Genomic DNA, 14,014 nt, shown 5'->3' with positions numbered 1-14,014 from the left:
CCCCGGGTGAACCACTGGGCAGCGTCAGGCTGGGACTGCCGGTGCAGGCTTCCTCCAGTGTAGGGACGGGTTTGACATGCTTCAGGGGTCCGCTCGTTTGCCCGCTTTGGTCAAAGCGCAGCCACTGCAGCATCATCGCCCGTGGGGCATCTGGTGAGGTTAGTCTTCAGCCCGTTTGACTGTAGGAGATTGCAGGGGCACACGCATGCGACCGGTGGCAGGGCGGACGCCGGTCCACTCACCGGACGGTTCTCATCGTCGTGCTGGCGATGGGCATGGGTGAGCCTCCAAGCAGACTACCTTGATCCCCCCCAGGCTCGGGGGGGGCAGGGACTGGGGATGTGAGGGGCGCAGCCCTCTCTGCAGTCACGGGCGCCGCTTGTCACGCTCCTTTCCTTCTCCACGGGGAGTGATGACACGCAGAATAGCAGGCATGCTGGGTCAGCTGCCCGCCTCGTCGCCAATGTGGTGTTAGGCCTCAGGCCCACAATGCGCGGAAATGAAGGACGCAGACACTGGATCTGTAGTATATTAAACTGGCCACAAGCACGTTCACCCGGGCCCTTTTATTAGCGGGGTCACGTCACTTGTGACACCCGTGATGGATGGGTGTGTGGGTGTAGTGTGTCCAGCCTTCAAGGGAGTGGCTGGAAGTCTAGCTTCCTGCGGAACATTAGAACGTGTCCCGCAGGACATTACAACAGGGTTGACCACTGGTCAATGGGGGCTGGGGGATACCCAGGGGCCAGGGCCAGACTGGCCGTAGCAGCCCCTGTAACAAAATCGGAAGAACTCGGCCCTGGCAAACAGCATGACCGCACCCCCAAACCAGAGGGTGGGGGACCGAGCACTTTGCCAGGGCCGGTTTCAATTTCCAGTCCGGCCCTGCCAGGGGCACTGTATGGCGGCGAGTAACAGGTCAGACTGCACCAGCATACCCTGATGGTGCTAACAGTATGGGCCAAGGCCAATAGGTTCCTGGGTTGGGCAGGCCATCTGACGGACCAAACGCCTTTGTGGACCAGCGTGACACTCCGGGAGGTGGGTCGTCTGCAGGGCTTCTCAAATTTTAATGCTCTCTGAACCTAAAATGCACCCACAGAAGCCTCTCTCTTCTGCCTGTCATTCACTGGCTTCCAGAAACTGCACAACAGGCAAGCGCTTATCCCGTGTATTGCCTAAAAACACTCACAGTCCTAAAACAAAATGTAGATGTGGTTCATTTCACAGTTTTTGTGTTAAGAACATATACAATAAAATTAAGCATTGAATAGTGTGGTACTAGTCACCGCAGAACTGTAAATATATACATAACAAAACACAGTGTTCTTATGGGCCCAGGATCTTAAGAGGGTACACTTCCACTGACTGCTACAAATTACTTGCAGACTGGAAGGTACACACAAATAAGCATCTGCGTTACCTGTTCCACTTGTTCCACTTGGGCTCACTGAAGCAGCTGAAGTTGTTGCTTTTGTTGGGTTTTCAGTTGTGGGAATGGCTATGCTCGTTGTTTCTTTCGTGGTGATTTCAGCAGGGCTGGTGGCACTGGATGTAGGATGTGCTATCCTATTGTCTCCTGGATCAGCTGTAGTGCTGGCTTGGATTGTGCCTTGGAAAAACAAGAGACTTCATAAATTCTCAAGAGCTTCATCAGTAAGATTTTGTGAAATAAATTAAAACACTGTTCAGAATGTTTACCTTCTTTATCACTTTCAATTAGGGAAGGATCCCTGATCGTGGTGACATGATTCTAAAACTTAAGTTAAAGTACACCTACTTAAGCAGGTTACTGAGTAGTTAAATTATAGTAATGGATTACTTGTGGCCTGAATTTTCCTGTAATTATTTCGTCCAGAGTCAGGCCCTTTAGAAAAGTAAATACGAATGTTGTGTTGTGTTTGAAGTATTTGAGTTACTGGATAGCTCGTGGTTCCTTTTCAACATTGTTATGATGAAAACCTGATTCAAATTAATAATTCAAAGCCTAAATAAATAAATCAACGATGCTACAAAAATAACTATCGCGACCTAATGTTGAATGTTGGATAGGAACACGTTTTGGTTTGCAAGCAGGATCACTTCCTGGAATTGAAAAAAGTCTCATACATATCCTCAGTGGAATGAGTTATCTTAGAGACAAGAGGAAGGTCTGCTGCTTTTTCAATTACCTGGAAAAATTATTTTAATGTGTACATTTTACATGCAGGTCTCATTTCCGAATCAACCAGAGCTGTATCCATGTGCAGGTTGCAATTCCGACTGATCACGTCTGGTGCACCTGGATTTATGATTTTACTAGCAGGAATATCCGGCCAGCAAAATCACTTAAGGCTTTTGGCCACGAATGCAGTATTTCCCGGCTGGCCCCCTGGCCCAGTGGAGCACCGATTGCTCCCCAGAGCCAGACACAGCCTGATACGGTTAGGTGTTAAGTGGGAGCACTAATCTCCATGGAACTGGGAATTCTCTGTGCATTTCCTGCCTCGTACAACCGAGTCCGGACAGTTCTGTGGGGTTTCACTATTAATTGAAGGGTATTGGCATCGTTTTAGTGCACAATACTGTTAACCCCGCCAGTAACGCCATCAGGGCTTTAACGTTATAGTGTGGCGCTAATGAATTCCAACGAAATGTCTCACGTTGATAGATAAATGCACAGGGGACTTTTTCACAAAGGTAACAAATATGTTTATGGCTTGATTTACCTTACTTACTACCTGCCAGTAACTAAAAAAAGCAAAAACAACAGTTGATGGACAGAATGCAGAGCAATGTCATACATTCACCCCAGTACAGAGATCTGGGCCTAAATCCAACGTTTTTTTGCTCACCATGCCATTCCAGTTTGAACCCAGCCATATGCAAATCAGTCTTGACCCTGTGCCTCATGGGAACAGTCCAGCCCGAACTGCCAAGCCAGGTCCTCCCTGGACTGGAAACAAGCATTCTAGGACCGGTTTCGGGGTTTCACCCCTCTTCAGCCAGGATGGGAAACATCCTTTACGATGAAACTTTCACAACGCGGTACCATTACCACACAGGTTTTACAACGCAAGTCGTTACAACGACTTGCGCTGGAGGGCGCTGTAGGATAGGGAATAGTTTAATTTACTATCCAACACCTTGCCTACTATCCACGGGGACTAGAGTTGGAATAGTAAATTAAACTATTCACTATCCAGCGCCCCCCAACGCAAGTTGTTGTAACGACTTGCGTTGTAAAACCTGCATGGTAACGGTACGCGTTGTACCGTCATACATCCGCCAGGATAGCTTGATTCCAGTGGCATGGAGAGCACGTGACAAAAGGCATTCCTGGAAAGAGTAAACCCCATTTATGTGGGCAAAGATCTCTGCTACGAGTGTGGAGTTCTACACACCCGTAAATCCTACTAAAGAGTGGTGAGAATTGGACATCCATTGGAGTGATTGTAGACGTCTTCATTCACAACGTCCTCTTCTTCCCCTTTCCTCCCTGGATAGGGTAAGAGATTTAGTCCGTCCAAAGGCTAAAAAAAATTCCCTTCAAGGGTGGAAAGGGGACCGGATCACCCCCAGATTTGTTTGCTCAGAATGTTGGGGAAAATATTTAACCACAGGGAAAAAATGTTTTCCTCTGGAGAGAAATAAACACAAAAAGATGTGCATTGGCGTGGGGGATTCCATTCCCCCTGTGTAGAGTTCTCTGCTATGCAGACGCTGCCACACGGAATAAGACACCACTGGAAATGTCACGGGACCTTCCCAGGAATATGCATTGAAACTTGCACCTGGCACAGCTCTTCATTCACATTCTTCGGGAATATTTGTTCATTCAAAAGTGATAAGTATGCACTCGCATGTAGGTGCAGATTTATGCCTTTCTTTGTGACTGAGGACTATAGTTTCTATAGCTCACATTAGTATAGTATATTATGAATATCTATGTTTACAAAAACCAAATCTATTGTGCATGGGAAAAACGTAAACCCTTAAAAGAGTAGATTTTCAATTGCACTGCTGGTTCGCGTTGCACAGACTTCCTTCACAGCTGCAAAATGTTATCTTCATGCTCTGCAGATGTGATTAAACCGTAATCCCTGACATAAGGGATGGAAAAACTCATAACCAGCAAGGAGTAACCCACTGCCATGTTTCAGTGATCTCTCACTTATTGTGTTCCAAAAGAAACTTTATGCGCCCTGATTACCTCATCCCTGAATCCTCTGCATCTGTTCTCCGGGGCCTGCCTTGGCAGTGGTTGGAAAAGGATTGACAGTGAATTTGCCCAGTACCTGCTGTCGGAAAGAGGATTCAGCAAAGATCTACTGAATCCTTCTCCAAAGCATTGGGATTTCTGCTCAAAAGGCCTGGTGTTGGATCTGGAGGAAGGCAATATCCTCAAACTAGCAGTAGATGGCGCTGTTCTAAGGGCAAGTCATGGCACAAAAAGCCTCTCCTTGGGAGAGATAATCAAACTCTATGGACAGAAAAGAGAATGGAAGCACTTCAAAACTATTAGAGAGGAATTCGCTCGCTCAGCTAAATACTACTATTACGACAATTATTTCGACTTGCCGGGAGTCCTTCTCTGTGCACGGATTGTGGATTAGTTGGGCGAGCCCTGACGAAGTTTCATTTGGAACGAAACGCGTTGGCTGATGCCCAAATTTTAAATTGCAAATTCAATAAAGAATATATTTTGGAATACAACCGGAATTTTCTGACTTCATCCTGGTGCACCATCCTCCTTCTTATGAATCTAATTATCTGGTTTCCAGTGGAGTAAAAGTGTGACGTACGCCGGATGTGTTTGCACAGACTTTTTATATGAACTTGTTTACTTGAGAAACTGAGGTGCTGAGCCTTTGGTCAGCCGCATCTTGTCTTTCTAACAGCGCTGCAACTTTGGCTGCTGTGTTGAGGTTTTTTTTAGTTACGAAGAACAGTCCATTGGAAATGGATGAACACTACTAACCTTCTTCACTTTAAAAGTTGAAAAGGTCTGTAGCACAAGCCTCTCATATAAATATTTCTCGAATAAATATTTCATAAATATTCCTTTCCAAATACACCCACCCGTACCTCACCTTTTAATGCTTCAAAATGATGGGTTCGCTTTAGAAACTAGCTTTAAATATAAAAGCTTTAGGGTTAGTGATGGAGTCTTAGTCAGCTCATAACTACTCATGTCCTATTCATTGCATATAGCATTACTTTCTCTTGCTACGCAAAGCTAGCCACCCTGAAACATTAAATGGTTGCCTTATTCGTAAAAAGCGTTTTCTGACCAATAACCGCCTTATTTCAGAATTTAATTTTCCAGGCAAAATATTGGAGAAGGACGACCTACAGAATAAGATGAGACCCCAGTGCTTAATTTGTGCCGGTGCTTTCAGGTGCTGGTGCAAGCTGAATGCTTTCAATCTAACATGTTCTCCTCGATGTGTGGGGCCTGTCTTGTTTCTGGCTCTTCTGGTAAGACCTGCACTTGTTTTTACTTTCTATCAGGCTAGGGGAGGGTTATGGATCACCGAGGCAGGAGGAGTGCCAACATCCAGGCTTTGCATAAAGAGCACTAACTCCTAGACCAGCCGAGCGGCAAGGCCATGTACTTGGGTGGCCAAAACAATACAAGTGGAGCAGGAGAGAGATAACACACATCCCACTGCCGAGAACCATGCACACACACATAAGTGTACAAGTGGAACAGCAGAGCCAGGCGCTCTACCCACAGGCTGGGCTGTGAGCTCCTGCGGTGCCTCCTAAGCTCTGCTCTTCATTCACCCGAAGTACAAAATCACCTGACCTGATTCAGAGGAGATCCCAAACACCGGCAGGTCTGAGATTATTTTATTAACATTGCCCTGGACAGTGCATGCATTGAGAAAGAAACGGCAGAGAACAGAAACTGAAACCATTCAGCACAAGTGCTCACTCGCACCTGGCATTAAATGCTGTTCACTACTGGCATGCTCCTCTGCACGAAGGCCATTCTTGCCCAGCCAGGGACAATCATGTAAAGCGCTACAATATCTTCAATTGAGATAGCACTATATAAAACGGGCAGGAAAAAAAAACGTGATGCAGTTTTTGAGCGTGAATCCCTTATTTCCACTCCCGTCCCACTCTCCAAAACATGCCCAGGGTTCTTCTGAGACACTACAGAATGTTCCTTAAGAGCTGTATGGTCCGGGGTACCATTTTATGCGCGGTGTAATGTCACTTTTGGTGCACAAGTTTTTTTTTGTGTTCAATAAGTTTATTGTTTTAAAAAGTATAAGAAGTAGTTAAATACAATACATAGTGATACAGTAGAAATCCATAGACAAAGTATTGATGAGTAAATCAAGTACAAATAATTCCCTCAAAACAACATAGATGTAAAATATAAGAAACTCATAATGGGAATATCTGTGAGCCAAAGTGTCCGTAAAAAGGTATCACTATCATGAATGGAAGAAGTAAAAAGAGAGAAAAAGGAAAAAAAGAAGACAGAGAAAGAGAAAGTTGAAAAGAAGATAGCAAGAAGAAGGAGAAGAAAGAGAAGGGGAAGGAGAAGGAAGGATCCACTGCAGTACTACAAACACACATTACACAAATAACAAACAACAATCAAGTAGAGGACACAAAAGGATATTGGGCAACCAAACCCTTCGAAGCCAAATCCATATAAGCATCTAGGGCTTTCCAAACATTACTAGAAATCATAGGGGTAAGATGAGCCACATCGACTGAAATGTGTGCGCTACGTAAAAAAGAAACCCATGCCCACCATGTATGATATGAGACGGAAGAAAAAGACTTCCACTCCATAAGGATCACCTTAATAGCAACCGTCAACAAAAGGTCAAGCAATTGCAAGTCAAGGGCATCCAAAGGCAAGGGTACTCGGGAGGCCAAAGGGCCCAAAAGAATCATGGGGAAGGAAAGCTGAAAATCAGTATTGAAAATGAATATGAGGTGTTTATTTATGAGATCCCAGAAGGGTTGTAAAAGAGAGCAGGTAAAGAACATATGCAAATAATCACCAGTAGCCAGGCCACAGCTCCAACAGAGATCATCATCTTTTAAGTGTAGTGAATGCAAACGCACAGGAGTCCAATGGAGAAGGTTGAGAGAATTTTTTTTAGATTGGATTAAAGAAGGGGCAATCTTATCACGGAGAGAAAATTTACCAATCAGTTGCCAGGTTTCTGGCGAAATATGGTCAGTAAGATCCTTATCAAAATGATGTAACCACTTTTGTTGGGTAACAGTAGGTAAGGCAGAGGAAGTGGAAGACAGAAATTTATAGATTTTCGAAGCTATATGACCAGATCGAAGCCACAAGGAAAATAACATAACAGTAGGAGAATCGGGCTCCAGGCGTACTTTAGCAAGAGCTACTTTGATTTTTAGAAAAGTATAGAAGTCCAAATTGGAGAGCGAGAACTGTTGAGCTAAAGAGGAAAAGGGCAATGGATCATTATTGGAGTCATACAGATGACGAACCAAAGTTATTCCTTTAGAGGACCAGTAAGGGATCAACACAGGATCAATAACAAATTTTAACCTAGGATTACGCCATAAAGAAGACCACTTCGATTTATGGATCGGGGTAGCCATCTTCTTATCCACAGACTTTACTGCTGCAATAGTATCTAAGATAATGGAGCGGGCAAAAGGAATAGGTAAGGTGGTTGCGGTTAAAAAAGAAGAAAGTAGTAAGGGAAAGGAGAGATGTTGCTCAATGAAAACCCAGGAAGGCGTGTGCACAGGAGACGAGGAAAACCACAAAGCAGCTTGGGAAGCTAAAAAAGCAGTCTGGTATCTTTCCCAATCAGGAAAAATACAACCACCCATCTCATAAGGTTTCCTCAAAAATTTATATGCAATTCTAGCCCTCTTATCACTCCAAAGAAACTTAGAAGTAATGGAGTCAATCTCACGAAAAAAGGAAGAGGACAATTTCACCGGCAGCATAGAGGAAACTAAGTTAATAATAGGAGTAACCATCATTTTGAGAGTTTGGATACAACCCCACCAAGAGATGTACTTAGGGGACCAGGTATCTAGAAGTTGACGAACTTTGAGAAGAGTCTGCGTCTCATTATGTGCCACCGTATCATAGAGCGTACCACAAAACCAAATCCCTAGATATTTGAGATGTTTAGATTGCCACTTGAAGCCAGCAGTACCCATATGTGCAGGAAAACAATAGGCATTCAAGGGAAACATCTCAGTCTTATCTCTGTTAAGCGTATAACCAGAGACCTGGGAAAACCTAGCAATAATATCTGTAAGCGCGGGAAGAGCTGAAGCAATATCATCCGAAAAAATAAGAACATCATCCGCATAAGCCGCTGTTTTTATGCGATGCGGGCCAAAAGTAAATCCCTTGATATCTGGATGTAGGTCAATGAGTCTAAGAAGAGGATCAATAGCTAATAAAAACAAAAGCGGGGATAAAGGACAACCTTGACGGGTACCTTGACGGAGATTAAAAATCTCGGAAGTGGCCCCATTGACACGGATATTAGCTCTCGGTTGGGCATATAAGGACATAACCATGTTAACAAGAGAGTCACCAAGATTATGGGCACGAAGAACAGCATGAAGAAAAGGCCAAGATACCTTGTCAAAAGCCTTTTCGGCATCTAAGGCGAGAGCTGCCGCTGGAAGCGTAGATCGTTTAGCTGTACCGAGAATATGACAAAAGGTGCGGATGTTGTCTCTAGCAAGCCTACCCTTCACGAAACCCGTTTGAGAGGAATGAACTAAAGAGGGAATATAGGATTCCAACCTCTTGGCAAGAATCTTAGCAACGATTTTAGCCTCCATATTACGAAGGGAAATAGGGCGAAAGTTTTTAGGGTCTGAGATATCTTTTCCGTCTTTCGGAATTAGGACAATAGTAGCATCTGCCGCAGTACCAGAAACCGCGCTCTCATGAATAAATACATCGAAAACTGCTTTAAGATGAGGGACCATAGAAGGAAGAAAGGTCTTGTAAAACAGGATGGGAAAACCATCAGCCCAGGAGCTTTGCCAGACCGGGTTGACTTGATAGCATTGATAATTTCAGCAGATGTGATGGGGCCACCCAATTTCTCTCCATCCGCAGAAGAGACAGATTGTAGAGGGATAGTTTTTAAAAACTCCTCACAGGCTTCAAAGGATGATTGGTTGGTAGGGGTATAAAGAGAACTATAAAAGTCTCGAAACACTTCAAGAATTTCTTTAGTTTGAAATTTTTTAACCCCAGATCTATCAGTAATAGCAGAGATTTGAGAGGATTTAAAATTAGATTCCTGAAATTTCAAAGTTGCGGCAAGAATCTTACCAGCTCTATTCTTCAAGAGTAACCTCTGGATTTCTGGGCCTGGACCCCAATATGAGCCCGTTTGGTAACGATAGTATTATAGGAATATTTCAAATTCTTAATGGATTGCAACAATTGTTTATCATTAGTACGTCTAAAAAGAAGCTCTTGCTGTTTAATACTGTCTGCTAACTCTGCAAGTTCCCTTTTGATGTCAGCATTTCTCTTTGCCATAACTTTAATAATGTGTCCTCGGAGAGTACATTTAAAAGCGTCCCATAAGACCACCGGAGAGCTAACCGAGCCTTCATTATCAGAGAAGAAATGTTCAATCTCATCTTGTATGTTTTGAACTTGATCAGCATCATGGAGAACTTCTGTGTTAAGTCTCCAAGAGGAAGTTTTACTCTTAGGAGCGAGATTTAGGAGAGAAAAAGAAACAGCCGCATGATCAGAGATAAGAATAGGGTGAATGTACGGAGAAGATGAGTGTTGTACTAAAGACGAATGCACTAGGAGATAGTCAATACGGGAAAAGCTAGAATGAGGAGAGGAAAAGAAGGTAAAATTACTACCTGTAGGGTTATGGAGGCGCCAAATATCTTGGAGATTGGCAGAAGAGCACATATTCAACAATTGTGTGTGAGATCTAGGAGGGCGGAAAGAGAGAGCCGAATTTCTATCTAACACTGGATCAAGTGGTAAATTAAAGTCACCACCAAGGATCAAATTACCATTATGTGGAGTAAGAGCTAGTTGTTTAATGATCTTTTGCCAAAAAGAAGGATCATCAGTATTTGGGGCATAAATGTTCAAAACATAAAGATCAGCAGAGCCATTAGACAAACGAGACAGCAACCATCGTCCCTCAGAGTCATGCTCAACAGAAATGACTGACAACCCAGATTTTTTAGAAATAAGTGTTATGACCCCATTCTTTTTGCCAAGGGCATCCGAACACATCACATCAAGAACCCATTCTTTCCGTAATAACAATGCTTCTTTATAGGAGACCTTTGTTTCTTGTAAGAAGACTAAATCCGAAGAGAGAGATTTACAATAGTCAAGAACCTTAGCCCTCTTAACCGGATGGTTTAATCCCTTAACATTAAGGGAAACTACATTCAACCCAGACATAGGTCAACATAGAAATAAAAACCGAGCAAGACACATAGTAGGGGGAGTAAGACGACAAACAAAACACAGATCAAGGACCAACAGCGCTGTGCAGCAAAAGAGAGCACTACACGAGGATCCAGAAGAAAAAAGGGGAAGAAAGGGAATGAAGAGAGGAAGAGGAAAAGGAAAGTAGAAAGAGAAGTATCAGAAGAGAATAGAGAGAACAGAGAAAAGAGACCCACCAGGGGAGGTCTAGAGAGGACCAAATGCATACCAGGGGAGACATGGATGCGGGAGCAAGCAGACTGTCGGGAAACATCCAATAATCAAGTTAAAAATAACAACCCAATAATAGCGAGAAAAGTAGGTGATAGTTAAAAAGGGTAATAAAGGAAGCAGAGCAATGTAGAAAAAGAGCAAAAGAAAAGTGAAAAGGTCGTAAGAGGACTGCGGGTTAAGTAAAAAATAGAAAAATAAGAAGCGCAATAGTAAGAAAAATGAAAAAATCATGAAATATATAAGCAAGCAATCCTCATAAAAAGAAGGCAATCTAAAAAGCAAGCAGACCACTAAATGGAAAAAAAAGGAAACAAGTACACTGTCATATACCAAAAGTACAAAGTACACAGAGTGATCATATAAGAAATGCTATGAGAGAGAAACATAATGCAAAACTGTGAGTCAGAAATGGGTAGTAGAAATCAGTAAAGGAGCTGAACGATATAAGGAACTATAAACAGACGGTATAAACCAACAGTAAAGTAAGGAAACAGAGGAATCAGCATAATTAATGCCTAATAAGTATTATAATAGTAAACATCATGAATGAATATGAACTAGCAATAACAATAAATAGAAATTCATCACAAGTGCAAGCAAAAAAGACGTATAATGAGGCCGTTAGATAGAGGGAACAGTGAGTTTATAAAGTAGTGGACCGAGGATAAACTGAACGTACATCATAGGCACAGAACCAAAAGATATAGAGCAACATATGATCAATAGAGACAAGGAGAAAGGAATCATAGAAGAAAATATGAACAGAAGAGAAAGAAAAACTGGCATCGTGCGAAGTACTGTGAAAGTGTGTAACAGGAAATCCAACAAGCAAACGATGTGCAGCATACAAAGATAGAAGGAATAAAACCTGTGACTGTAGGCAATAATGAAACAGAAATATTACAAAGAAAACTTACAACAAAACGAGGAAGGAACAATGGTGGCGTATAAAAAAGAAGAATATACAAAGAAAACCAGGTAATAAGAATGAAAAACCAAAACAACATATAAGGCGAGCGACAATGCAGGGAAGGAAAGGCAATAAGACAATACGGCGCGAGGTAATACCACGCGAGGAAAATACGAGGAAGCGAAAAATACTGACAAAAATTATAACAACTAGAAAAAGACAAAAAAGCACCACAAAAGACGAATGGCAAAGATAGTGACACTGGACCGCCATCAAAGAACACTAAAAGAGAAGAATAATAACTGAGAATACAAAAAGAACAACTAACGCAAATGAAATACTATAAAAAGAAGAAGAGACCAAAACGTCAGGGATAACAAAGAAACATATAGGCTACGAAGAAAAACATAGGTAGCCATGATGAAAGAAATACGAATAACAAAACACCTGAGAAGGTGAGATGAGTCAAAGGCAACACGTAGGATTGAAACAGTTACATGTTGCAGACAGAAATATGTAAGGATTTACACAAAAAGAGAAACATAAAAAGAATCAAGTTCCAGAAGATCCAGGAGCAGAAGACGAAGGGCCAGGAGCAGGCGAAGAGTCCATCTGTGTCTCAGACTGGTTATCCAAAAAGGAAGAAAGATCAGCAGGTTCGTCAAAAATACGATAGCGACCCTTGAAAGTGATACGAAACTTGGAAGGACCAGCAAAAGAAAAGGGAATGTTCATGTCCAGAGTGTCTCTAGCAAAATCCTGTGAGATAGAAATCCTATGTCCGTCACAAGTCACCGATTTAACCTTCCTCATATGAGCCAAAATTTGTTCCGAATGCTGGTGACGCAGCGGTTTAAAAATTACCGCCCTCGGATGTGTGGAAGATTTGGGTTTGAACGTAGGAACTCGATGGGCTCTCTCAATTTCAAAGTCTCTCTGAAAGGAGATTTGTAAGGTAGAAGGAAGCCAAGTGGATAGAAAATCAATCATTGAGGAGGCTGATTGTTCCGCATCTTCAGGAAGACCAAAAATACGTAAATTGCTCCTCCGATTACGATCTTCTTGCTCTGTGAGATCTCTACGCAAAGCCGCCATTGAACGTTCCATCTGGTGGAAAGCCTTCGAATGTTGATGGGTATTATCCTCCACTACACTAATACGGGATTCTGCAGTTGTAACTCTGAGAGATAAAGCTTTAAAGTCATTCCTGATAGCTGCAACCTAAACCTGTAATAAATCAGTATTAGTCTTGGTAGATTGCGCAATATCATGGACAGCATTAAGGCGCGTCAAAATAGCATCCAGACTGGTATTAGAATCCTTCTGAGAAGACTCAGGAATGGGGGACTGTTGCTTAGACCTTTTTAGAGTCCCTTTAGAGTCTTTAGTAGTGGGGGAAGGGCCCATGGTGTCTGCCATAGGAGCAAGATCCAATAAACGCACCAAAAAATGTAGCAGAAAAGGAATGCGTAGAGGGAACAAACCAAAAAAGAAAGGCCAAATGTGACACAAATTGCACTTCAGCAAGTCACACCAAAAATAACCACAGTATGCTCAAAAAAGCTCAGAGTATGGCTGTGACAGGTAGAGCACAAAATGGCGGCTAGAAGCAGCTGAGGTACTTGAAAAAAGCATGGAAGGTACTACAAGAGCGCAGAAGGAACAATGTATTTTTAGTGAGAGGTAACCACTATAACAGGTTACACAGCGCAAACACTCCAGGTGAGGTAGGGCATCATAAAAAGACAGCAGAGGGAGGTAAGGAATGTCAGTAAGAAATCCACAGAAGCCAAAAAGCTGCAAACAGTGAAACACTTCCGAGGAATCAGCAATATATATAGAAGTAAAAAACATCACCTCATGCCGAAGTCAAATAGGAGTGAAGTTGTAGTACATTGCGCCTGTGAGAAGAAATACGAGCGTTGCCACCGGAAAAACAAAATGGCGGCCGCTCGCAGCAGCTCCAATAGCGAGGCTTCCACACAAGGAAAAGAGCAGATCCAGCCTTTTTCAGCAGATGTAATGTGCAGAAAAACGTTCACGGCACATTCCGAAGCAGTATCACAGATTCGGGAGTGAAAAACGGCATCGAACGGGATTCCAAAATCGTCCCGACAGCCGCTGTGGTTCCCGAGCTCAAGCGCGATCCGCCATCTCGCAGCGGCGCGCAAGCCACGCCCCTCTTTGGTGCACAAGTTTGAAGCTGCTCTGGCAAATATGTCATTCTCATAGCGCTATTTGTTTTGAATGGCAGACTGGGTCAAGAGCATTGCTTATACGGTGATATTTATTGGTGGTAAATGGGCAATGGGAGCGTCCAACAACTGCCATGTCAGTGTGCTGCGCGGAGAGATTGTGTTTTTTCTTTGTTTTCATGCAAGTGTTGCAGAGGGTCCACACACTGTCTTTCCATGGCTGCT

The 14,014-nt window shown here is 43.1% G+C and overlaps 1 protein-coding gene across 4 annotated transcripts in view; it reads right to left on the bottom strand.

Moving 5' to 3' along the window:
- The window catches only part of CD34 (CD34 molecule), a 243,154-nt gene that overhangs the window by 180,360 nt on the left and 48,780 nt on the right, over positions 1–14,014 (bottom strand). For 2 of the 4 annotated variants that reach the window (XM_078644506.1, XM_078644508.1), the window contains exon 2: positions 1,424–1,612. In XM_078644506.1, coding sequence (XP_078500632.1) covers positions 1,424–1,612 — 189 coding nt within the window. The remainder of the gene's footprint in view (positions 1–1,423; positions 1,613–14,014) is intronic. The other 2 variants (XM_078644509.1, XM_078644507.1) reach the window with 1 other exon arrangement.

This window comes from Lissotriton helveticus, chromosome 5_1 (genome assembly GCF_964261635.1).
Source record: "Lissotriton helveticus chromosome 5_1, aLisHel1.1, whole genome shotgun sequence".
Taxonomy (NCBI): domain Eukaryota; kingdom Metazoa; phylum Chordata; class Amphibia; order Caudata; family Salamandridae; genus Lissotriton; species Lissotriton helveticus.
This window is presented reverse-complemented; position numbering and strand designations above follow the sequence as displayed.